The sequence below is a fragment of the Petromyzon marinus genome, chromosome 72 (genome assembly GCF_048934315.1).
Source record: "Petromyzon marinus isolate PM22_M1 ecotype Great Lakes invasive population chromosome 72, UKy_Petmar_22M1.pri1.0, whole genome shotgun sequence".
NCBI lineage: Eukaryota > Metazoa > Chordata > Hyperoartia > Petromyzontiformes > Petromyzontidae > Petromyzon > Petromyzon marinus.
The window spans coordinates 765,687-791,748 of NC_133738.1; the positions used below are offsets into that span (position 1 = coordinate 765,687).

General features: G+C 52.0%; 1 protein-coding gene across 1 annotated transcript in view; it reads left to right on the forward strand.

The window, feature by feature from the left end:
* Positions 1–12,384: 12,384 nt before the first annotated feature.
* LOC142905318 (alpha-2-antiplasmin-like) overlaps positions 12,385–26,062 on the forward strand; it is a 34,772-nt gene continuing 21,094 nt past the window's right edge. Inside the window, exons 1-2 of the mRNA XM_076055758.1 lie at positions 12,385–12,440; positions 23,158–23,291. Of these exons, the coding sequence (XP_075911873.1) occupies positions 23,193–23,291 (99 nt within the window). The 5' untranslated portion in view covers positions 12,385–12,440; positions 23,158–23,192. The remainder of the gene's footprint in view (positions 12,441–23,157; positions 23,292–26,062) is intronic.

Here is a 26,062-nt window from a genome sequence, read left to right on the forward strand (position 1 = left end):
GAGCGAGATGGAACAGATGGAGATTAGTCCACACTCACACACTCCCCGATGCACCTGGGTAGAAGGGGAGCGAGATGGAACAGATGGAGATTAGTCCATACTCACACACTCCCTGATGCACCTGGGTAGAAGGGAGAGCGAGATGAAACAGATGGAGATTAGTCCACACTCACACACTCCCTGATCCACCTGGGTAGAAGGCAGAGAGAGATGGAACAGATGGAGATTAGTCCACACTCACACACTCCCCGATGCACCTGGGTAGAAGGGAGAGCGAGATGAAACAGATGGAGATTAGTCCACACTCACACACTCCCTGATCCACCTGGGTAGAAGGCAGAGAGAGATGGAACAGATGGAGATTAGTCCACACTCACACACTCCCCGATGCACCTGGGTAGAAGGGGAGTGAGATGGAACAGATGGAGATTAGTCCACACTCACACACTCCCCGATGCACCTGTGTACAAGGGAGAGCGAGATGGAACAGATGGAGATTAGTCCACACTCACACAGTCCCCGATGCACCTAGGTAGAAGGGACAGCGAGATGGAACAGATGGAGATTAGTCCACACTCACACACTCCCCGATGCACCTGGATAGAAAGGGAGAGCGAGATGGAACAGATGGAGATTAGTCCACACTCACACACTCCCCGATGCACCTGGGTAGAAGGGTATCGAGATGAAACAGATGGAGATTAGTCCACACTCACACACTCCCCGATGCACCTGGGTAGAAGGTAGAGCGAGATGGAACAGATGGAGATTAGTCCACACTCATACACTCCCTGATGCACCTGCGTAGAAGGGGAGCCAGATGGAACAGATGGAGATTAGTCCACACTCACACACTCCCTGATGCACCTGGGTAGAAGGGTATCGAGATGGAACAGATGGAGATTAGTCCACACTCATACACTCCCCGATGCACCTGAGTAGAAGGGGAGCAAGTTGGAACAGATGGAGATTAGTCTACACTCACACACTCCCCGATGCACCTGTGTAGAAGGGGAGCGAGATGGAACAGATGGAGATTAGTCCACACTCACACACTCCCCGATGCACCTGGGTAGAAAGGGAGAGCGAGATGGAACAGATGGAGATTAGTCCACACTCACACACTCCCTGATGCACCTGGGTAGAAGGGGAGCCAGATGGAACAGATGGAGATTAGTCCACACTCACACACTCTCCGATGCACCTGGGTAGAACGGGAGAGCGAGATGGAACAGATGGAGATTAGTCCACACTCACACAGTCCCTGATGCACCTGTGTAGAAGGGGAGCGAGATGGAACAGATGGAGATTAGTCCACACTCACACACTCCCTGATGCACCTGTGTAGAAGGGGAGCGAGATGGAACAGATGGAGATTAGTCCACACTCACATACTCCCCGATGCACCTGGGTAGAAGGGGAGCGAGATGGAACAGATGGAGATTAGTCCACACTCACACACTCCCTGATGCACCTGTGTAGAAGGGAGAGCGAGATGGAACAGATGGAGATTAGTCCACACTCACACACTCCATGATGCACCTGTGTAGAACGGGCGCGAGATGGAACAGATGGAGATTAGTCCACACTCACACACTCCCTGATGCACCTGGGTAGAACGGAGAGCGAGGTGGAACAGATGGAGATTAGTCCACACTCACACACTCCATGATGCACCTGGGTAGAACGGGAGCGAGATGGAACAGATGGAGATTAGTCCACACTCACACACTCCCCGATGCACCTGGGTAGAAAGGGAGAGCGAGATGAAACAGATGGAGATTAGTCCACACTCACACACTCCCCGATGCACCAGAGTAGAAGGGAAAGCGAGATGGAACAGATGGAGATTAGTCCACACTCACACACTCCCTGATGCACCTGGGTAGAAGGGGAGCGAGTTGGAACAGATGGAGATTAGTCCACACTCACACACTCCCCGATGCACCTGCGTAGAAGGGGAGCCAGATGGAACAGATGGAGATTAGTCCACACTCACACACTCCCTGATGCACCTGGGTAGAAGGGTATCGAGATGGAACAGATGGAGATTAGTCCACACTCACACACTCCCCGATGCACCTGGGTAGAACAGAGCGAGATGGAACAGATGGAGATTAGTCCACACTCACACACTCCGTGATGCACCTGGGTAAAAGTGGAGCGAGATGGAACAGATGGAGATTAGTCCACACTCACACACTCCCCGATGCACCTGGGTAGTAGGGGAGCGAGATGGAACATATGGAGATTAGTCCACACTCACACACTCCCCGATGCACCTGGGTAGAAGGGGGAGCGAGATGGAACAGATGGAGATTAGCCCACACTCACACACTCCATGATGCACCTGTGTAGAAGGGACAGCGAGATGGAACAGATGGAGATTAGTCCACACTCACACACTCCCTGATCCACCTGGGTAGAAGCGGAGCGAGATGGAACAGATGGAGATTAGTCCACACTCACACACTCCCTGATGCACCTGGGTAGAAGGGTATCGAGATGGAACAGATGGAGATTAGTCCATACTCATACACTCCCCGATGCACCTGAGTAGAAGGGGAGCAAGATGGAACAGATGGAGATTAGTCCACACTCACACACTCCCCGATGCACCTGGGTAGAAGGGGAGCGAGATGGAACAGATGGAGATTAGTCCACACTCACACACTCCCCGATGCACCTGGGTAGAAGGGGAGCGAGATGGAACAGATGGAGATTAGTCCATACTCACACACTCCCTGATGCACCTGGGTAGAAGGGAGAGCGAGATGAAACAGATGGAGATTAGTCCACACTCACACACTCCCTGATCCACCTGGGTAGAAGGCAGAGAGAGATGGAACAGATGGAGATTAGTCCACACTCACACACTCCCCGATGCACCTGGGTAGAAGGGGAGTGAGATGGAACAGATGGAGATTAGTCCACACTCACACACTCCCCGATGCACCTGTGTACAAGGGAGAGCGAGATGGAACAGATGGAGATTAGTCCACACTCACACAGTCCCCGATGCACCTAGGTAGAAGGGACAGCGAGATGGAACAGATGGAGATTAGTCCACACTCACACACTCCCCGATGCACCTGGATAGAAAGGGAGAGCGAGATGGAACAGATGGAGATTAGTCCACACTCACACACTCCCCGATGCACCTGGGTAGAAGGGTATCGAGATGAAACAGATGGAGATTAGTCCACACTCACACACTCCCCGATGCACCTGGGTAGAAGGTAGAGCGAGATGGAACAGATGGAGATTAGTCCACACTCATACACTCCCTGATGCACCTGCGTAGAAGGGGAGCCAGATGGAACAGATGGAGATTAGTCCACACTCACACACTCCCTGATGCACCTGGGTAGAAGGGTATCGAGATGGAACAGATGGAGATTAGTCCACACTCATACACTCCCCGATGCACCTGAGTAGAAGGGGAGCAAGTTGGAACAGATGGAGATTAGTCTACACTCACACACTCCCCGATGCACCTGTGTAGAAGGGGAGCGAGATGGAACAGATGGAGATTAGTCCACACTCACACACTCCCCGATGCACCTGGGTAGAAAGGGAGAGCGAGATGGAACAGATGGAGATTAGTCCACACTCACACACTCCCCGATGCACCTGTGTAGAAGGGGAGCGAGATGGAACAGATGGAGATTAGTCCACACTCACACACTCCCTGATGCACCTGGGTAGAAGGGAGAGCGAGATGGAACAGATGGAGATTAGTCCACACTCACACACTCCCTGATGCACCTGGGTAGAAGGGTATCGAGATGGAACAGATGGAGATTAGTCCAAACTCACACACTCCCTGATGCACCTGCGTAGAAGGGGGAGCGAGATGGAACAGATGGAGATTAGTCCACACTCTCACACTCCCCGATGCACCTGGGTAAAAGGGGGAGCGAGATGGAACAGATGGAGATTAGTCCACACTCACACACTCCGTGATGCACCTGGGTAGAAGGGAGAGCGAGATGGAACAGATGGAGATTAGTCCACACTCACACACTCCCTGATGCACCTGGGTAGAACTGAGCGAGATGGAACAGATGGAGATTAGTCCACACTCACACACTCCCCGATGCACCTGTGTAGAAGGGGAGCTAGTTGGAACAGATGGAGATTAGTCCACACTCACACACCCACTGATGCACCTGGGTAGAAGGGAGAGCGAGGTGGAACAGATGGAGATTAGTCCACACTCACACACTCCCCTATGCACCTGGGTAGAAGGGAGAGCGAGATGGAACAGATGGAGATTAGTCCACACTCACACACTCCCTGATGCACCTGGGTAGAAGGGGAGCGAGATGGAACAGATGGAGATTAGTCCACACTCACACACTCCCTGATGCACCTGCGTAGACGTTGAGCTAGATGGAACAGATGGAGATTAGTCCACACTCACACACTCCCCGATGCACCTGAGTAGAAGGGAGAGCGAGATGGAACAGATGGAGATTAGTCCACACTCACACACTCCCTGATGGACCTGGATAGAAGGTAGAGCGAGATGGAACAGATGGAGATTAGTCCACACTCACACACTCCATGACGCACCTGGGTAGAAGGGTATCGAGATGGAACAGATGGAGATTAGTCCACACTCACACACTCCCCGATGCACCTGAGTAGAAGGGAGAGCAAGATGGAACAGATGGAGATTAGTCCACACTCACACACTCCATGATGCACCTGGGTAGAACGGGAGCGAGATGGAACAGATGGAGATTAGTCCACACTCACACACTCCCCGATGCACCTGGGTAGAAAGGGAGAGCGAGATGAAACAGATGGAGATTAGTCCACACTCACACACTCCCCGATGCACCAGAGTAGAAGGGAAAGCGAGATGGAACAGATGGAGATTAGTCCACACTCACACACTCCCCGATGCACCTGCGTAGAAGGGGAGCCAGATGGAACAGATGGAGATTAGTCCACACTCACACACTCCCTGATGCACCTGGGTAGAAGGGTATCGAGATGGAACAGATGGAGATTAGTCCACACTCACACACTCCCCGATGCATCTGGGTAGAACAGAGCGAGATGGAACAGATGGAGATTAGTCCACACTCACACACTCCCCGATGCACCTGGGTAAAAGTGGAGCGAGATGGAACAGATGGAGATTAGTCCACACTCACACACTCCATGATGCACCTGGGTAGAACGGGAGCGAGATGGAACAGATGGAGATTAGTCCACACTCACACACTCCCCGATGCACCTGGGTAGAAAGGGAGAGCGAGATGAAACAGATGGAGATTAGTCCACACTCACACACTCCCCGATGCACCAGAGTAGAAGGGAAAGCGAGATGGAACAGATGGAGATTAGTCCACACTCACACACTCCCCGATGCACCTGCGTAGAAGGGGAGCCAGATGGAACAGATGGAGATTAGTCCACACTCACACACTCCCTGATGCACCTGGGTAGAAGGGTATCGAGATGGAACAGATGGAGATTAGTCCACACTCACACACTCCCCGATGCATCTGGGTAGAACAGAGCGAGATGGAACAGATGGAGATTAGTCCACACTCACACACTCCGTGATGCACCTGGGTAAAAGTGGAGCGAGATGGAACAGATGGAGATTAGTCCACACTCACACACTCCCCGATGCACCTGGGTAGTAGTGGAGCGAGATGGAACATATGGAGATTAGTCCACACTCACACACTCCCCGATGCACCTGGGTAGAAGGGGGAGCGAGATGGAACAGATGGAGATTAGCCCACACTCACACACTCCATGATGCACCTGTGTAGAAGGGACAGCGAGATGGAACAGATGGAGATTAGTCCACACTCACACACTCCCTGATCCACCTGGGTAGAAGCGGAGCGAGATGGAACAGATGGAGACTAGTCCACACTCACACACTCCCTGATGCACCTGGGTAGAAGGGTATCGAGATGGAACAGATGGAGATTAGTCCACACTCATACACTCCCCGATGCACCTGAGTAGAAGGGGAGCAAGATGGAACAGATGGAGATTAGTCCACACTCACACACTCCCCGATGCACCTGGGTAGAAGGGGAGCGAGATGGAACAGATGGAGATTAGTCCACACTCACACACTCCCCGATGCACCTGGGTAGAAGGGGAGCGAGATGGAACAGATGGAGATTAGTCCATACTCACACACTCCCTGATGCACCTGGGTAGAAGGGAGAGCGAGATGAAACAGATGGAGATTAGTCCACACTCACACACTCCCCGATGCACCTGGGTAGAAGGGGAGTGAGATGGAACAGATGGAGATTAGTCCACACTCACACACTCCCCGATGCACCTGTGTACAAGGGAGAGCGAGATGGAACAGATGGAGATTAGTCCACACTCACACAGTCCCCGATGCACCTGGGTAGAAGGGACAGCGAGATGGAACAGATGGAGATTAGTCCACACTCACACACTCCCTGATGCACCTGGGAAGAAGGGGGAGCGAGATGGAACAGATGGAGATTAGTCCACACTCACACACTCCCCGATGCACCTGGGTAGAAGGGAGAGCGAGGTGGAACAGATGGAGATTAGTCCACACTCACACACTCTCTGATGCACCTGGTTAGAAGGGAGAGCGAGATGGAACAGATGGAGATTAGTCCACACTCACACACTCCGTGATGCACCTGGGTAAAAGTGGAGCGAGATGGAACAGATGGAGATTAGTCCACACTCACACACTCCCCGATGCACCTGGGTAGTAGGGGAGCGAGATGGAACAGATGGAGATTAGTCCACACTCACAAACTCCCCGATGCACCTGGGTAGAAAGGGAGCGAGATGGAACAGATGGAGATTAGTCCACGCTCACACACTCCCCGATGCACCTGGGTAGAAGGGGAGCGAGATGGAACAGATGGAGATTAGTCCACACTCACACACTCCCCGATGCACCTGCGTAGAAGGGGAGCCAGATGGAACAGATGGAGATTAGTCCACACTCACACACTCCCTGATGCACCTGGGTAGAACAGAGCGAGATGGAACAGATGGAGATTAGTCCACACTCACACACTCCCTGATGCACCTGGGTAGAAGGGGAGCGAGATGGAACAGATGGAGATTAGTCCACACTCACACACTCCGTGATGCACCTGGGTAAAAGTGGAGCGAGATGGAACAGATGGAGATTAGTCCACACTCACACACTCCGTGATGCACCTGGGTATAAGGGACAGCGAGATGGAACAGATGGAGATTAGTCCACACTCACACACTCCCCGATGCACCTGTGTAGAAGGGGAGCGAGATGGAACAGATGGAGATTAGTCCACACTCACACACTCCATGACGCACCTGGGTAGAAGGGAGAGGAGATGGAACAGATGGAGATTAGTCCACACTCACACACTCCCCGATGCACCTGTGTAGAAGGGACAGCGAGATGGAACAGATGGAGATTAGTCCACACTCACACACTCCCCTATGCACCTGGGTAGAAGGGAGAGCGAGATGGAACAGATGGAGATTAGTCCACACTCACACACTCCCCTATGCACCTGTGTAGAAGGGGAGCGAGATGAAACAGATGGAGATTAGTCCACACTCACACACTCCCCTATGCACCTGGGTAGAAGGCAGAGTGAGATGGAACAGATGGAGATTAGTCCACACTCAAACACTCTCTGATGTACCCTGTGTAGAAGCGGAGCTAGATGGAACAGATGGAGATTAGTCCAAACTCACACACTCCTTCATGCACCTGGGTAGAACGGAGTGAGATGGAACAGATGGAGATTAGTCCACATTCACACACTCCCCGATGCACCTGGGTAGAAGGGGAGCGAGTTGGAACAGATGGAGATTAGTCCACACTCACACACTCCCCGATGCACCTGTGTAGAAGGGGAGCGAGTTGGAACAGATGGAGATTAGTCCACACTCACACACTCGCTGATGCACCTGGGTAGAAGGGAGAGCGAGATGGAACAGATGGAGATTATTCCACACTCACACAGTCCCTGATGGACCTGGGTAGAAGGGGAGCGAGATGGAACAGATGGAGATTAGTCCACACTCACACACTCCATGACGCACCTGGGTAGAAAGGGAGAGCGAGATGGAACAGATGGAGATTAGTCCACACTCACACACTCCATGATGCACCTGGGTAGAAGGGTATCGAGATGGAACAGATGGAGATTAGTCCACACTCATACACTCCCCGATGCACCTGGGTAGAACGGGAGAGCGAGATGGAACAGATGGAGATTAGTCCACACTCACACACTCCCCGATGCACCTGGGTAGAAGGGGAGCGAGTTGGAACAGATGGAGATTATTCCACACTCACACACTCCCCGATGCACCTGTGTAGAAGGGGAGCGAGTTGGAACAGATGGAGATTATTCCACACTCACACAGTCCCTGATGGACCTGGGTAGAAGGGGAGCGAGATGGAACAGATGGAGATTAGTCCACACTCTCACACTCCCCGATGCACCTGGGTAGAAGGGACAGCGAGGTGGAACAGATGGAGATTAGTTCACACTCACACACTCACCGATGCACCTGGGAAGAAGGGAGAGCGAGATGGAACAGATGGAGATTAGTCCACACTCACACACTCTCTCATGCACATGGGTATAAGGGACAGCGAGATGGAACAGATGGAGATTAGTCCACACTCACACACTCCCTGATGCACCTGCGTAGACGTTGAGCTAGATGGAACAGATGGAGATTAGTCCCCACTCACACACTCCCCGATGCACCTGGGTAGAAGGCAGAGCGAGATGGAACAGATGGAGATTAGTCCACAGTCAAACACTCCCCGATGCACCTGGGTAGAAGGCAGAGCGAGATGGAACAGATGGAGATTAGTCCACACTCACACACTCCCCGATGCACCTGGGTAGAAGGGAGAGCGAGATGGAACAGATGGAGATTAGTCCACACTCACACACTCGCTGATGCACCTGGGTAGAAGGGGAGCGAGATGGAACAGATGGAGATTAGTCCACACTCACACACTCCCCGATGCACCTGGGTAGAAAGGGAGAGCGAGATGGAACAGATGGAGATTAGTCCACACTCACACACTCCCCGATGCACCTGTGTAGAAGGCAGAGCGAGATGGAACAGATGGAGATTAGTCCACACTCACACACTCCCCTATGCACCTGGGTAGAAGGGAGAGCGAGATGGAACAGATGGAGATTAGTCCACACCCACACACTCCCCGATGCACCTGGGTAGAAGGGTATCGAGATGGAACAGATGGAGATTAGTCCACACTCACACACTCCCCGATGCACCTGTGTAGAAGGGGAGCGAGATGGAACAGATGGAGATTAGTCCACACTCACACACTCCCTGATGCACCTGGGTAGAAGGGGAGCGAGATGGAACAGATGGAGATTAGTCCACACTCACACACTCCATGATGCACCTGTGTAGAAGGGGAGCGAGATGGAACAGATGGAGATTAGTCCACACTCACACACTCCCCGATGCACCTGGGTAGAAGGGGAGCGAGATGGAACAGATGGAGATTAGTCCACACTCACACACTCCCCGATGCACCTGGGTAGAAGGACAGCGAGATGGAACAGATGGAGATTAGTCCACACTCACACACTCCGTGATGCACCTGGGTAGAAGGGGAGAGCGAGATGGAACAGATGGAGATTAGTCCACACTCACACACTCCCTGATGCACCTGGGTAGAAGGGAGAGGAGATGGAACAGATGGAGATTAGTCCACACTCACACACTCCCTGATGCACCTGGGTAGAAGGGAGAGCGAGATGGAACAGATGGAGATTAGTCCACACTCACACACTCCCTGATCCACCTGGGTAGAAGGCAGAGAGAGATGGAACAGATGGAGATTAGTCCACACTCACACACTCCCTGATGCACCTGGTTAGAAGGGGAGGGGGATGGAACAGATGGAGATTAGTCCACACTCACACACTCCCTGATGCACCTGGGTAGAAGCGGAGCGAGATGGAAGAGATGGAGATTAGTCCACACTCACACACTCCCTGATGCACCTGGGTAGAAGGTAGAACGAAATGGAACAGATGGAGATTAGTCCACACTCGCACACTCCCTGATGCACCTGGGTAGAAGGTAGAGCGAGATGGAACAGATGGAGATTAGTCCACACTCACACACTCCCTGATGCACCTGCGTAGAAGGGGAGCCAGATGGAACAGATGGAGATTAGTCCACACTCACACACTCCCCGATGCACCTGTGTAGAAGGGACAGCGAGATGGAACAGATGGAGATTAGTCCACACTCACACACTCCCCGATCCACCTGGGTAGAAGCGGAGCGAGATGGAACAGATGGAGATTAGTCCACACTCACACACTCCATGATCCACCTGGGTAGAAGCGGAGCGAGATGGAACAGATGGAGATTAGTCCACACTCACACACTCCCCGATGCACCTGCGTAGAAGGGGAGCCAGATGGAACAGATGGAGATTAGTCCACACTCACACACTCCATGATGCACATGTGTAGAAGGGACAGCCAGATGGAACAGATGGAGATTAGTCCACACTCTCACACTCCCCGATGCACCTGGGTAGAAGGCAGAGTGAGATGGAACAGATGGAGATTAGTCCACACTCACACACTCCCCAATGCACCTGGGTAGAAGAGGAGCGAGATGGAACAGATGGAGATTATTCCACACTCACACAGTCCCTGATGGACCTGGGTAGAAGGGGAGCGAGATGGAACAGATGGAGATTAGTCCACACTCATACACTCCCCGATGCACCTGGGTATAAGGGAGAGCGAGATGGAACAGATGGAGATTAGTCCACACTCACACACTGCCCGATGCACTTGGGTTGAAGGTGACTGAGATGGAATAGATGGAGATTAGTCCACACTCACACACTCCCCGATGCACCTGGGTAGAAGGGGAGCGAGTTGGAACAGATGGAGATTAGTCCACACTCACACACTCCCTGATGCACCTGGGTAGAAGGGGTAGCGAGATGGAACAGATGGAGATTAGTCCACACTCACACACTCCCCGATGTACCTGGGTAGAAGGGGTAGCGAGATGGAACAGATAGAGATTAGTCCACACTCACACACTCCATGATGCACCTGGGTAGAAGGGGAGCGAGATGGAACAGATGGAGATTAGTCCACACTCACACACTCCCCGATGAACCTGGGTAGAAAAGGAGCAAGATGGAACAGATGGAGATTAGTCCACATTCACACACTCCCCGATGCACCTGGGTAGAAGGCAGAGCGAGATGGAACAGATGGAGATTAGTCCACACTCACACACTCCCCGATGCACTTGGGTTGAAGGTGACTGAGATGGAACAGATGGAGATTAGTCCACACTCACACACTGCCCGATGCACTTGGGTTGAAGGTGACTGAGATGGAACAGATGGAGATTAGTCCACACTCACACACTGCCCGATGCACTTGGGTTGAAGGTGACTGAGATGGAACAGATGGAGATTAGTCCACACTCACAAACTCTCTCCCTAACTCTCTCGCTGTCTCTGTCGCTTTGATCTCCTATCAATCAATCACCCTCTCCCTCCCACCCACTCTCTCTCCCACCCACCCACTCTCCCTCCCACTCTCCCACCCTCCCACCCTCCCACCCACCCTCCCACTCTCCCACCCACTCTCCCTCTCTCCCACTCTCCCTCCCACTCTCCCACTCTCCCACCCACCCACCCTCCCACTCTCCCACCCACCCACTCTCCCACCCACTCTCCCACTCTCCCACCCACTCTCCCTCCCACTCTCCCACCCACTCTCCCACCCACTCTCCCACCCACCCTCCCACTCTCCCACCCACTCTCCCACCCACTCTCCCACCCACTCTCCCACTCTCCCTCCCACTCTCCCACCCACCCACCCTCCCACTCTCCCACCCACTCTCCCACCCACTCTCCCACCCACTCTCCCTCCCACTCTCCCACCCACCCACCCTCCCACTCTCCCACCCACCCACCCTCCCACTCTCCCACCCACTCTCCCACTCTCCCACCCACTCTCCCACCCACTCTCTCACTCTCCCTCCCACTCTCCCTCCCACTCTCCCACCCACTCTCCCACCCACTCTCTCACTCTCCCTCCCACTCTCCCTCCCACTCTCCCACCCACCCACCCTCCCACTCTCCCACTCTCCCTCTCTCCCACTCACTCTCCCACCCACCCTCCCACCCTCCCTCCCACTCTCCCACCCACCCACTCTCTCACTCTCCCACTCTCCCTCTCTCCCACTCACTCTCCCACTCTCCCACTCTCCCACCCACCCTCCCACTCTCCCACCCACCCACCCACTCTCTCACTCTCCCACTCTCTCACTCTCCCTCCCACTCTCCCACTCTCCCACCCACCCTCCCACTCTGCCTCCCACTCTGTCGGCTGCTGCTGCTGCTGCTGCTACTTCGTGTGAGTAGCTCCCCTGTGATTGATGTCTGCCGAGTTCACTCCTCTGTGTCCTATAACACCCAGCAGGTGACATGGGTTGTGCTGCTGTGCCAGGCTAGGTGCACCAGCAGGAGGTCACGTGACAGACCCAGCAGGTGCCATGGGTTGACTGCTGTGCCAGGCTAGGTGCAGGTTACGTGACAGACCCAGCAGGTGCAATGGGTTGACTGACTGAGATGACCGGTAGATGCACCACCTGTAACCCCTACTGTACCTACAGACACACACACAGACACGCACAGACAGACACACACAAACACACACACACAGACACAGACAGACACACACACACAGACACACACACAGACACACACATACAGACACATACAGACAGACACACACACACAGACACACACACAGACACACACACAGACACACACGTACATACACACACACATACAGACACACACACAGACACACACAACAGACACACACACACAGACACACACAGATACACACACAGACACACACACACACAAAAACAACAACCACCATTTGCCACCAAGTGGCAGTGACATCACCACGACGCTTGTGCCAGGCTATGTGCACCTCGAGGCCACGTGAAGTGTCGAACGCCCGCTGGCAGGAGGTCACGGGCCAGACCCAGCAGGTGCCACGGGTCGACTGACTGAGATGACTGGCTGATGCACCACCTGTGTCCCCTACTGTGCCAACCTGCTGTGTTTAGCCACCCGGCGCTCCGCTCGCTGTTGTGAGCGTCGCTCCTCCGCCCTCCGTTGTTGTTGGAGGGCGACTGCCTCCAACTGCCCAGTAGCATCCTTCACGAGCCTCCTCCACAGAGGCCGATCTTGACACCGCTGGTACCAGTCATCGGCAAGTCCACTCAGCTCCACGTCCTCCTGTACCACGTCACTCCATCTCTTCTCTAGCCCGTGCCGCGCCCGTTTAGCCCCCTCTATCCGGCCGAACAAAAGCTGTTTCGGCATGCAGTGGCTGGGCATGCGGGCTACATGACCTAACCATCGCAGCCTTGCCTGCCGGGGGAGTTTACAGAAGGAACTTTGTCCAGATCTTTCAACGATTTGTGAACTCCTCATACAATCCAGGATGGATCGTAGGCAGGCCAGCCTAAATGTTTCTAACCGGCGAAGATGTTCCATTAGGGGGGTCCACGTTTCGCAAGCGTAGAGAAGGGAGGGAATGACCGTGGCCGAGAAGACCTGAAGCTTAGTGCGGAGCGACAAACCAGGTAGCTTCCACACAGCGTTACGCAACCGATGAAAATATATTTCTGCTCGACTGATTCGGAGTGAGACCTCTGCTGTCAAACCGGAGCCGGTCATGAGCACACTGCCCAGGTATGGGAAACTCTCCACTCTCTCCACAACTGCCCCATCACCGATTGGGAGCTGTGGCGGTGGAGTGTTCGATGGTACAAAATACCCAGGCAGGTGCTTAGTTTTGGTGGGGCTGATGGTAAGGCCCCACCTCTTAGTGGCACGCTCCAGTCTCAGCAGCAGCGTCTCCAACTCCTCCTCTGAGTGAGCAGCAATTACCAGATCATTGGCATACATAACGTGGTTGAGCAATAGGGAGCCATCCCTTGACCGCACCCGGGCATCGATCAGCCTCCCATTATATCTGTACCATATGGAGATTCCCCCGGTACAGCTATTGAAGGCTTCACGAACTACATGGTCAAAATAGATGTTAAATAATGTGAGAGCCAGAGGACATCCCTGTCGCACCCCAAGGTGTAGAGGGAATGGCTCTGACTCCCGGCCACGTAGTTTTACCCGGGCCCGCTCACCATCATGAAGGTTCTTAATGATCGTGAGCAGAGGGTCAGGTACTCCAAAAGCACGAAGAACAACCCAGAGCCCAGGCCTACTGATGGTATCATAGGCCTTGACCAGGTCAATAAAGCAGAGATGTAGGTCTTGTTGGAATTCCCTACACCTCTGCTGTAGCAGACGGACAGAAAATATGGCCTCTGTGCAGGACCGCCCTTTCCTGAAACCGCATTGGGTCTCCGCAAGCCTCTCCTCAGCGTGCCTGGCAAGGCGATGTTGAATAATCCTTGCCAGGACCTTTCCCGGCACACTGAGGAGTGAGATGCCCCTGTAGTTGTTACAGTCTGTGCGGTCCCCCTTCTTAAAAACGGGGATCACCAGGGCATCCTTCCAATCCTGCGGAACCCGTCCAGTGGTCCAGACTGTTGTTATGATGTCATATACGGCAGTCTGTGCACAAACGCCGCCCTCCCTCAGCATTTCGCTTGGGAGATCATCTCTGCCCGGTGCCTTTCCTGGTCTCAGACTCTGGATCGCCTTCAGTACTTGCTCAACAGATGGCACCTCAGCCAGCCACTCACAGGGGGTGACTTATTCCAATATTTGAGGTACCGCAGCCTCAGCAGGGTCATCCTCACTTTGTGCCACAATGTTTTCCTGGCTGAGGGATTTTCCCTCCCCCAGGACCTCACAGAAATGCTAAGCAAATCTGCAAACCTGTTCCTGGGGGTCGGAGATTGGATCACCGTTTTTTCCCCTAATGATGGTAATAGGTGTGGCATTGCAGATTACTTTTTTGATGGAGTTAAATAGAGATTTGTGATCACGGGCCACTGAGGCACACTCCATCTCCTCAGCAACCCGCGGCCACCACCCATCCTTGCAGCGCCTCACGGCTCTCCGAACCTCCGAGCGAAGGCTGCGGTAAGCCGCCTCATTCTCTGATGTGGGCTGCTGTAGACGATGAGAGTGGGTCTGTCGCTTTTTCTCAGCCAACTTGAACACCTCCTCTGTCAGCCAGGGTCTCTGGGGAGGTCTGGACCGCGTACCCAAAGCAGTCATTGCAGCTGCATGAGCCACAGTCCTAAACCTCGCCCATTTGCCCTCGATATCAAGAGGAGTGGGGGACGATGCCAACCCCAGCTGCAAGCGATGATGAAAGTCTCACTTGCAACTTTCATCAGCTAGCTGAGACCAGGCCACTAAGGGGTTTGAATGGGGTCCTGGATGTACACCCACTACCGGAGAAGAAGAATGGCAGACGCAACATACAGATGACAATCCGATGGTCAGTGGGCAGATCAACTCCACGGTAGGTCCTGTTGTCAAGGACATGGGCCCGCATCCGCTGTTCCGTCACTATGTAGTCCAGCAGATGTTCTTTCTTGGACCCGGCATGCATCCATGATGTTGTGTGGATGCGCCGATGCCAGAACAGCGTGTTGGTAATTACGAGCCAATGGGCTGCAGAAAATTCTAGCAGCCTCCTGCCGTTATTGCGCTGATCTGGTCCATGCCTTCCAATCACTCCAGACCAGGTGCCAGCGTCATGACCAACTCGGGCATTAAAGTCACCCAACAAGGTGACTCTATCCCGAGGGGCCACTTTAGCCAGCACCTGTGACAGGAGGTCATAGAAGGCATCTGACTCATCGGCTTTGCCTGCATCCCTCCACGGATGTTCGTCTTCGGTGGGGGCATAAGTAACCACGACCACTACTCCTCGCCTCCGGTTGATGCGAAGGCGAGCCCAAAGTAGCCTGGGGCTTACAGCTTCCCACACCTCACCGCCACGCTCCCACGCCCCCTTCATTCTTTTGTTCCGAAGAAGAGCCACACCCTGTTGTTTGGCAGTCTCCTGCCCCGAGTAGAGGACTGTCCACCCCTCATGGTGGCAGGAGCCAGAACCGGTCCACCGGACCTCCTGAACGCCGCAGAGATCCAGGCGGTACAGGTCCAGCTCCCGACAGAGGAGTGGCAACCTCTCCTCCGCAGTGAGCGTTCGAACATTCCATGTGGCCACACGAAGTGGCTTTTCGTTGTTTCTGGAGGAGCCCCGAGGGTAGAGATTCAATCTCCTGGCTCCGCCAAATGGGGTTTGGCCAGGAGACGTCATAGACGCCTGTCCCCCCGGGGCCTCCGGCACAAGCTTCGTTTGATATTTTTTCCGTGGTTGTGGTCATTTATTTGAAAGGCGGAGGGGGTTACCAGCCCCTCGCACCCATCCAGAGCCCCATTTTGACCGCCTGCGGTTGCTACAAACGCATTGAGGGGGAACGGCAAATCGAAATTGTCCCTCACCCCACGACACCGCTCACCACAGCGTTACCGTTCGGCAGCAACGAGGAGGTAGGGGGTTGTTTTGCCAGACACAGACACACAAACAGACACACACAGACACACACACAGACACACACACAGAGACACACACAGAGACACACACAGAGACACACACACAGACACACACACAGACACAGAGACACACAGAGACACACACAGAGACAGACACAGACACATAGACACACACACAGAGACACACACAGACACACACACACAGACACACACACAGAGACACACACACACAGACACACACACAGACACACACACACAGACACACACACAGACACACACACAGAGAGACACACTCACACAGACACACACAGACATACACACACAGACACACACACAGAGACACAGACACACACACACAGACACACACAGAGACACACACAGAGACAAACACAGAGACACACACAGAGACACACACACAGACACACACACAGACACACACGTAGACACACACACACACAGAGACACACACAGAGCCACACACACAGACACACACAGACACACACAGAGACACACACAGAGACACACACAGAAACACAGACACAGAGACACTCAAAGAGACACAGACACACACACAGAGACACATAGACACACACACACATAGACACACACACAGAGACACACACACAGACACACACACAGAGACACACACACAGAGACGCACACACACACAGACACACACAGACACACACAGACACAGAGACACACACACAGAGACACACACAGAGACACACACACACAGACACAGAGACACACACACAGACACACACACACAGAGACACACACACACACACAGAGACACACACACACAGAGACACACACACAGACACAGAGACACACACACAGACACACACACAGAGACACAGACACAGAGACACACACAGAGACACTCACCCCATAACCGAGCATAACTTTTACTGACCTCTGGAACCTTTCCGCTGACTCGAGGTTGCAAACGTTCCGTCAATATTTGGACACGAAGCCTCCTGCCGAGAGGCTTTCATCTGCCCTGTGACCTCGAGCGAACATTGAAACTGTGTGTGTGCCCATGTGTGTGTATGTGTGTGTGTACATGTGTGAATGTCACATGTGTGTGTGTGTACATGTGTGTGTATGTGGGGAGCGATAGTGTAGCGGTTAGCTACGCTGCGCTATGAACCCGGCGTCACGGGTTCGATTCCCGCTCACGGCCAACACCGGTGACGATTATCTTAACCGGTCCCGGGCCTCCCCTAGGTCGACTCAGCCTCAAATGAGTACCTGGCGCGGTGTGTAAACATTGCCACTAGGGAGACAAAGGCGGTCGGGCGTGGTGCTGGCCACCCACCCCCTCGTGTACCGTTCCAGCCTTCATAGGTGCTCGCTAACAGCACTTGCCCCTACAGTCTGTTACAGGCTATATGGGGGATCTTTGTTGTTTATCTTTGTTGTGTACATGTTTGGCCACGTGGAATGTTCGAACGCTCACTGCGCAGGAGAGGCTGCCACTCCTCTGTCGGGGGCTGGACCGGTACCGCCTGGATCTATGTGGCATTCAGGAGGTCCGGTGGACCGGTTCTGGCTACTGCCACCATGAGGAGTGGACAGTCCTTTGCTCGGGGCAGCAGACTGCCAAACAACAGGGTGTGGCTCTTCTTTTGAACAAAAGAATGTAGGGGGCGTGGGAGCGTGGCGGTGAGGTGTGGGAAGCTGTAAGCCCCAGGCTACTTTGGGCTCGCCTTCCCATCAACCGGAGGCGAGGAGTGGTGGTCGTGGTTACTTATGCCCCCACCGAAGACGAACATCCATGGAGGGATGCAGGCAAAGCCGATGAGTCAGATGCCTTCTATGACCTCCTGTCACAGGTGCTGGCTAAAGTGGCACCTCGGGATAGAGTCATCTTGTTGGGTGACTTCAATGCCCGAGTTGGTCATGATGCTGGCACCTGGTCTGGAGTGATTGGAGGGCATGGGCCAGATTAGCTCAATAACAACGGTAGGAGGCTGCTAGATTTTTGTGCAGCTCATGGGCTTGTAATTACAAACACGCTGTTCCGGCGCATCCACACAACATCATGGATGCATGCCGGGTCCAAGCAAGAACATCTGCTAGAATACATAGTGACAGACAAGCGGATGTGAGCCCATGTCCTTGACACCAGGACCTACCGTGGAGCTGATCTGCCCTCTGACCATCGACTAGTCATCTGTAAGATGCGCCTGCCATTCTTCCACTCCGGTGGTGGGTGTACACCAAGGACCCCATTCCAACCTAAAGTGGCCTGGTCTCAGTTATCTGATGAAAGTTGCAAGAGAGAATTTCATCATCGCTTGTGGCTGTGATTGGCATCGTCCCCCACTCCTCCTGATGTCGAGGGTAAATGGGCGAGGTTTAGGACTGTGACTCATGCAGCTGCAATGTCTGCTTTGGGAACGCGGTCCAGACCTCCCCAGATACCCTGGCTGACAGAGGAGGTGTTCAGGATGGTTGAGAAAAAGCGACAGGCCCACTGTCATCGGCTACAGAATCCAACGTCAGAGAATGAGGAGGCTTACCGCAGCCTTCGCTCAGAGGTTCGGAGAGCCGTGAGGCGCTGCAAGGATGGGTGGTGGTCGCGGGTTGCTGAGGAGATGGAGTCTGCCTCAGTGGCCCGCGATCACAAATCTCTATTTAACTCCATCAAATAGTAACCTGCAGCGCCACACCTATTACCACCATTAGGGGAAAAAACGGTGATCCAATCTCCGACCCCCAGGAACAGGTTTGTAGATTTGCTGAGCATTTCTGTGAAGTCCTGGGGGAGGGAAAATCCCTCAGCCAGGAAAACATCGTGGCACAAAGTGAGGATGACCCTGCTGAGGCTGTGTTGCCTCAAATATTGGAAGAAGTCACCCCCTGTGAGTGGCTGGCTGAGGTGCCATCTGTTGAGGAAGTGCTGAAGGCGATCCGGAGTCTGAGACCAGGAAAGGCAGCGGGCAGAGATGATCTCCCAAGCGAAATGCTGAGGGAGGGTGGCGTTTGTGCACAGACTATATGACATCATAACAACAGTCTGGACCACTGGACGGGTTCCGCAGGATTGGAAGGATGCCCTGGTGGTCCCCCTCTTTAAGAAGGGGGACCACACAGACTGTAACAACTACAGGGGCATCTCACTCCTCAGTGTGCCGGGAAAGGTCCTGGCAAAGATTGTTCAATATCGCCTCGCCAGGCACTCTGAGGAGAGGCTTGCGGAGCCCCAATGCGGTTTCAGGAAAGGGCGGTCCTGCACAGATGCCACATTTTCTGTCCGTCTGCTACAGCAGAGGTGTAGGGAATTCCAATAAGACCTACACCTCTGCTTTATTGACCTGGTCAAGACCTATGATACCATCAGTAGGCCTGGGCTCTGGGTTGTTCTTCGTGCTTTTGGAGTAGCTGACCCTCTGCTCACGATCATTAAGGACCTTCATGATGGTGAGCGGGCCCAGGTAAAACTACGTGGCCGGGAGTCAGAGCCATTCCCTGTACACCTTGGGGTGCGACAGGGATGTCATCTGGCTCCCACATTATTTAACATCTATTTTGACCACGTAGTTCGTGAAGCCCTCAATAGCTGTACCGGGCGAATCTCCATATGGTACAGATATAATGGGAGGCTGATCAATGCCCGGGTGCGGTCAAGGGATGGCTTCCTATTGCTCTACCACGTTATGTATGCTGATGATTTGGTAATAGCTGCTCATTCAGAGAAGGAGTTGGAGACGCTGCTGCTGAGACTGGAGCGTGCCACTAAGAGGTGGGGCCTTACCATCAGCCCCACCAAAACTAAGCACCTGCCTGGGTATTTTGTACCATCGGAGACTCCACCCCCACAACTCCCAATCGGTGATGGGGCAGTTGTGGAGAGAGTGGAGAGTTTTCCATACCTGGGCAGTGTGCTTATGACTGGCTCCAGTTTAACAGCAGAGGTCTCACTCCGAATCAGTCGAGCGGCAATATCTTTTCATCGGTTGCGTAACGCTGTGTGGAAGCTACGTGGTCTGTCGCTCCGCACTAAGCTTCAGGTCTTCTCGGCCACGGTCCTTCCCTCCCTTCTCTACGCTTGCGAAACGTGGACCCCCCTAATGGAGCATCTTCGCCGGTTGGAAACATTTAGGCTGGCCTGCCTACAATCCATCCTGGGTTTAACCAGACTGGATTGTGTGAGGAGCTCAAAAATCCTTGAAAGATCTGGGCAGGATCCCATCGGTGAGCTCCTCCGGCGGGCAAGGCTGCGATGGCTGGGTCATGTAGCCCGCATGCCCAGCCACCGCATGCCGAAACAGCTTTTGTTCGGCCGGATTGAGGGGGCAAAGCGGGCGCGGCACGGGCTAGAGAAGAGATGGAGTGATGTGGTACAGGAGGACGTGGAGCTGAGTGGACTTGCCGATGACTGGTACCAGCGGTGTCAAGATCGGCCTCTGTGGAGGAGGCTCGTGAAGGATGCTACTGGGCAGTTGGAGGCAGTCGCCCTCCAACAACAACGGAGGGCGGAGGAGCGACGCTCACAACAACGAGCGGAGCGCCGGGTGGCCAAAGCACAGCAGGTTGGCACAGTAGGGGGCACAGGTGGTGCATCAGCCAGCCATCTCAGTCAGTCGACCCGTGGCACCTGGGTCTGCCCCGTGACCTCCTGCCAGCGAGCGTTCGACACTTCACGTGGCCTCAGGGTGCACATAGCCTGGCACAAGCGTCGTGGTGACGTCACCGCCACTTAGTGGCGAATGGCGGTTGTTGTTGTGTGTATCTGTGTGTGTATCTGTGTGTGTATCTGTGTGTATGTATCTGTGTGTGTGTATCTGTGTGTGTGTGTCTGTGTGTTCGTATCTGTGTGTGTGTCTGTGTGTATTTGTGTGTGTATCTGTGTGTGTGTCTGTGTGTGTGTATATCTGTGTGTGTGCCTGTGTCTGTGTGTATGTATCTGTGTGTGTGTCTGTGTGTGTATCTGTGTGTGTATGTATCTGTGTGTGTGTCTGTGTGTGTATCTGTGTGTGTGTGGTTATATCTGTGTGTGTGTATCTGTGTGTGTGTCTGTGTGTATCTGTGTGTGTGTATCTGTATGTATCTGTGTATGTATCTGTGTGTGTGTCTGTGTGTGTATCTGTGTGTGTGTCTGTTTGTGTGTCTGTGTGTGTATATATCTGTGTCTGTGTGTGTGTATCTGTGTGTGTGTATCTGTGTGTATATGTATCTGTGTGTGTGTATCTGTGTGTATTTATGTATCTGTGTGTATGTATCTGTGTGTGTGTGTCTGTGTGTGTGTGTGAATCCCTGTGTGTATGTATCTGTGTGTATATATCTGTGTGTGTGTATCTGTGTGTGTGTCTGTATGTGTGTGTATCTGTGTGTGTATCTGTGTGTATGTATCTGTGTGTGTGTGTCTGTGTGTGTGTCTGTGTGTGTGTCTGTGTGTGTGTGTCTGCGTGTGTATGAATCCCTGTGTGTATGTATCTGTGTGTGTGTCTGTGTGTGTCTGTGTGTGTGTGTATATCTGTGTATTTGTGTGTGTGTATGTATCTGTGTGTGTGTCTGTGTGTGTGTGTATGTATCTGAGTGTGTGTATCTGAGTGTGTGTATCTGTCTGTGTGTATGTATCTGTGTGTGTATCTGTGTGTGTGTGTCTGTGTGTGTGTATCTGTGTGTGTGTATCTGTGTGTATGTATCTGTGTGTGTGTATCTGTGCATGTATCTGTGTGTGTATATATATATCTGCGTGTGTGTCTGTGTGTATATATCTGTGTGTGTGTCTGCGTGTATGTATCTGAGTGTGTGTGTCTGTGTGTGTATGTGTGTGTGTATATATCTGTGTATCTGTGTGTGTGTCTGTCTGTGTGTATGTATCTGTGTGTGTGTGTGTCTGTGTGTGTGTATGTATCTGTGTGTGTGTGTCTGTGTGTGTCTGTGTGTGTGTATATGTGTGTATCTGTGTGTGTGTGTCTGTGTGTATGTATCTGTGTGTGTATATATCTGTGTGTGTGTATCTGTGTATGTGTCTGTATGTATATATCTGAGTGTGTATCTGTATGTGTGTATCTGTGTGTATGTATCTGTGTGTCTGTGTGTGTCTGTGTGTATGTATGTGTGTGTGTCTGTGTGTATGTATGTGTGTATGTGTGTGTGTATGTCTGTGTGTATATATCTGTGTCTGTGTGTGTGTATCTGTGTGTGTGTATATCTGTGTGTGTGTATCTGTGTGTATGTGTGTGTGTGTCTGTGTGTATATATCTGTGTCTGTGTGTGTGTATCTGTGTGTGTGTATCTGTGTGTGTATCTGTGTGTATGTATCTGTGTGTGTGTCTGTGTGTGTATCTGTGTGTGTGTCTGTGTGTGTGTGTATCTGTGTGTGTGTCTCTGTGTGTGTGTATCTGTGTGTGTGTATCTGTGTGTGTGTATCTGTGTGTGTGTGTGTATCTCTGTGTGTGTGTATCTGTGTATGTATCTGTGTGTATGTATCTGTGTGTGTGTGTATCTGTGTGTGTGTGTATCTGTGTGTGTATCTGTGTATGTATCTGTGTGTGTGTGTCTGTGTGTATATATCTGTGTCTGTGTGTTTGTGTCTTTGCGTCTTCACTTAGGTTCCGTTGAAACCATCCCCTTTCCGAGGTCCGCCATGCTGACAACGGCGGCCATCTTGTCCCTGACCGTCACGTGGTTGTGCACCTGCTCCTGCCTCGAGCAGGCCCAGCCGCTCAGCCTGGCACAGGGGAAGGTCCGTGGGCCGAAACGTCGCACCTGTTTCCATTACCGTTGTGCGTTATAAAAGTTTGTCGCGGTCGAATCTTGCAATCAAAAGTGAGCCTACCTCCTGTCGTCCCAACGATTGGTCGATCGGCATCGACCAATCGATTCGTTGGCTACTTAATAAAGAATTAAAGCTTTTCCGTGACTGCATAAAACACCCATTGGCTGATTTTCTCGGTAAAAGTCACGCATGTGGGAATACCATGAAATTATATTAAAATAAAATAACTCAATCGCGACGTTTCTACCGCAGCACAAGGGATCTTCATCAGGTGTGAAAAAAAACCCGCACAAATAGCACGCAGGGTGACATCAACGCAACGCATAGGGAGCGTTAAAACTGCACGGAGGTAAATTCTAGATTTGAAAGCTTTCGTGACTGCAAGGGTCCATACTCTTTGGTTCTATTCGGTAAAGTCGCCGCGTAGGTGACCTACGCGGCGACTTTACCGAATAGAACCAAAGAGTATGCACGGAGGTAAAAACAACAAGAAGATGAGAGACGAGAATTCAACAAACCTAAGAAATATTTACGTGATGCTACTTTTAAAGCGGTTCGCATTTTGTATGGACGGCTTATTAAAGTAAATAGTTATCTGCGTAGACATGACAAAAACAACGTCGCGGCCCCTAAACCCTGGAAACGCCTCGTCCAGGAAGCAGGCGGCGAATGTCTCCTGTGACCAAGGTGCCGTCCACTTTACCCGTTGTCAAAAAATCGAGTTTTTTACTTTTTTAGTGCACTTCAAAATCGAACCGTTGTTTTAAAAAAAAATGTTTTAAGGAGTTTCTTTCGATTCGAAGCTTTCGTGACTGCAGCGATTCATATTCTTGGTCCTTTCGGTAAAGTCACCACCACGTAGAAGGGAAACAATAAAATAACAAAAATATAAAACAATAAAATTCTCACGACGTTTACACTGCAACACAAGCAATCATCATCAGGTGTGAAAACCACGGCAAGAACAATTTGAAAAAAGTGGCGGGTTTTTTTTTGTAACGTTTAAAAAATAAGAACCGGCCACTTTTTTCAAACGTCGTGAGAATCTTATTGTTTTATATTTTTATTATTTCATTGTTTCCCTTCTATGCGGTGGTGACTTTACCGAAAGAACCAAGAACGTGAGTTTATTTTGGGTCAGATCTCGTCTTGCGCGCGCTGTACACGACCCAACCCAAGACAGCGGCAACAACAACAACAACAACAACTCGAATTTAAATTTAAAGCTTTCGTGACTGCAGTAATTCATATTCTTAGCTCTTTCGGTAAAGTCACGTTGAAGGGAAACAATAAAATAATAAAATATATATATAAAACATCACCTGATGACGACCGTTTGTGTTATGGTCGAAACGTCGTGAGAATTTTTAGTTTTATATTTTTATTTTTTTATTTTATTGTTTCCCTTCAACGTGACTTTTCCCGAAAGAGCTAAGAATAGGAATAACAAAAACTCGATTACGAATGTTGCATCGGTCGCGACAGCCTTCGTGTTAAATTATTGTTGCTGTTGTTGGGGTGATGATGATTATTAGTAAAAAAAATAAAACAACAAAAATCACGACGTTTCGGGCCACGACACAAGCGGCCTTCATCAGGCGAAGGGACCGGGCTGTCTCGAGGACAGCGCCGGAGTGAAACACAGAGCCAAAGCTCAGACCGCGACCTTTAAGCGGTCTGACCTTTAAGCGGTCTGAGCGTGGCTCTGTGTTTCACTCCAGCGCTGTCCTCCAGACAGCCCGGTCCCTTCGCCTGATGAAGGCCGCTTGTGTTGTGGCCGAAATGGTCGTGATTTTTTTTGCCGTTTTCACTTTGTTTTTTCCCACCTACAAACGTGGCGACTTTACCGAATAGAGCCAAACGAGCATGGATCCTTGCAGTCGCGAAAGCCTCCGAATCTAGAAGTGATTATCGGTATTGCTCTCGTGCAAGGTGGCCACGTGACACGACACGAGTGCGCTTGGAAGGCAGTCGGCGTCCACCACTGTGGCCAATCCGTGAGATGCAACGGTGCCGAGCACCCAGCAAAATTCTTGAACCCGAGTCGCCATTAACCACGTGACTGGCCTACGCGCGCAGGGTCGTTCAGTAAACATTGCCTGCCACCTACAGGCCCAGCGCAGCCATCGCATGCCGCAGGACGCACGTGCGTTGATGCGCCCCACGGCAACATCGTGACTTTGAGACCTCCTTTTGCCAGTAAACAAGATATAGAAATAGGTTTAAACCCTTTTTTTAACTGGCACAAAAAACGGACACCTTTATTCAATGCATCATGTTTGCAATAACCACAATACATTATGAGACCTCCTTTGCCAGTAAACAAGATATAGAAATAGGTTTAAACCCTTTTTTTAATTGGCACAAAAAACTGACAACTTTATTCAAGGCATCGTGTTTGCAATAACCACAACACAAGCAGTCAAAATGCAAACAAAGAGAGACAACTCTGATGGTAATAACATTCTTTGGTTCTATTGGGTAAAGTCACGTAGGTGAAAATAAAATAACAAAGAATCACGACGTTTCGGCCGCTTGTGTTGTGGCCGAAACGTCGTGATTCTAGAATAGATAATAATAATATTATTGGCACTGTCCTTGAATTTGATTGGTCCACACCCGAGACGGCTTTTTCTTAGAGCCCTTTAGTCTCACACTGGCGTTGGACCAGAAGACGCCAAAAGGCGTACAACTCAAAAACAGCGCACTATCAGAGTATTGAGGTGCTCGGGGTGAGT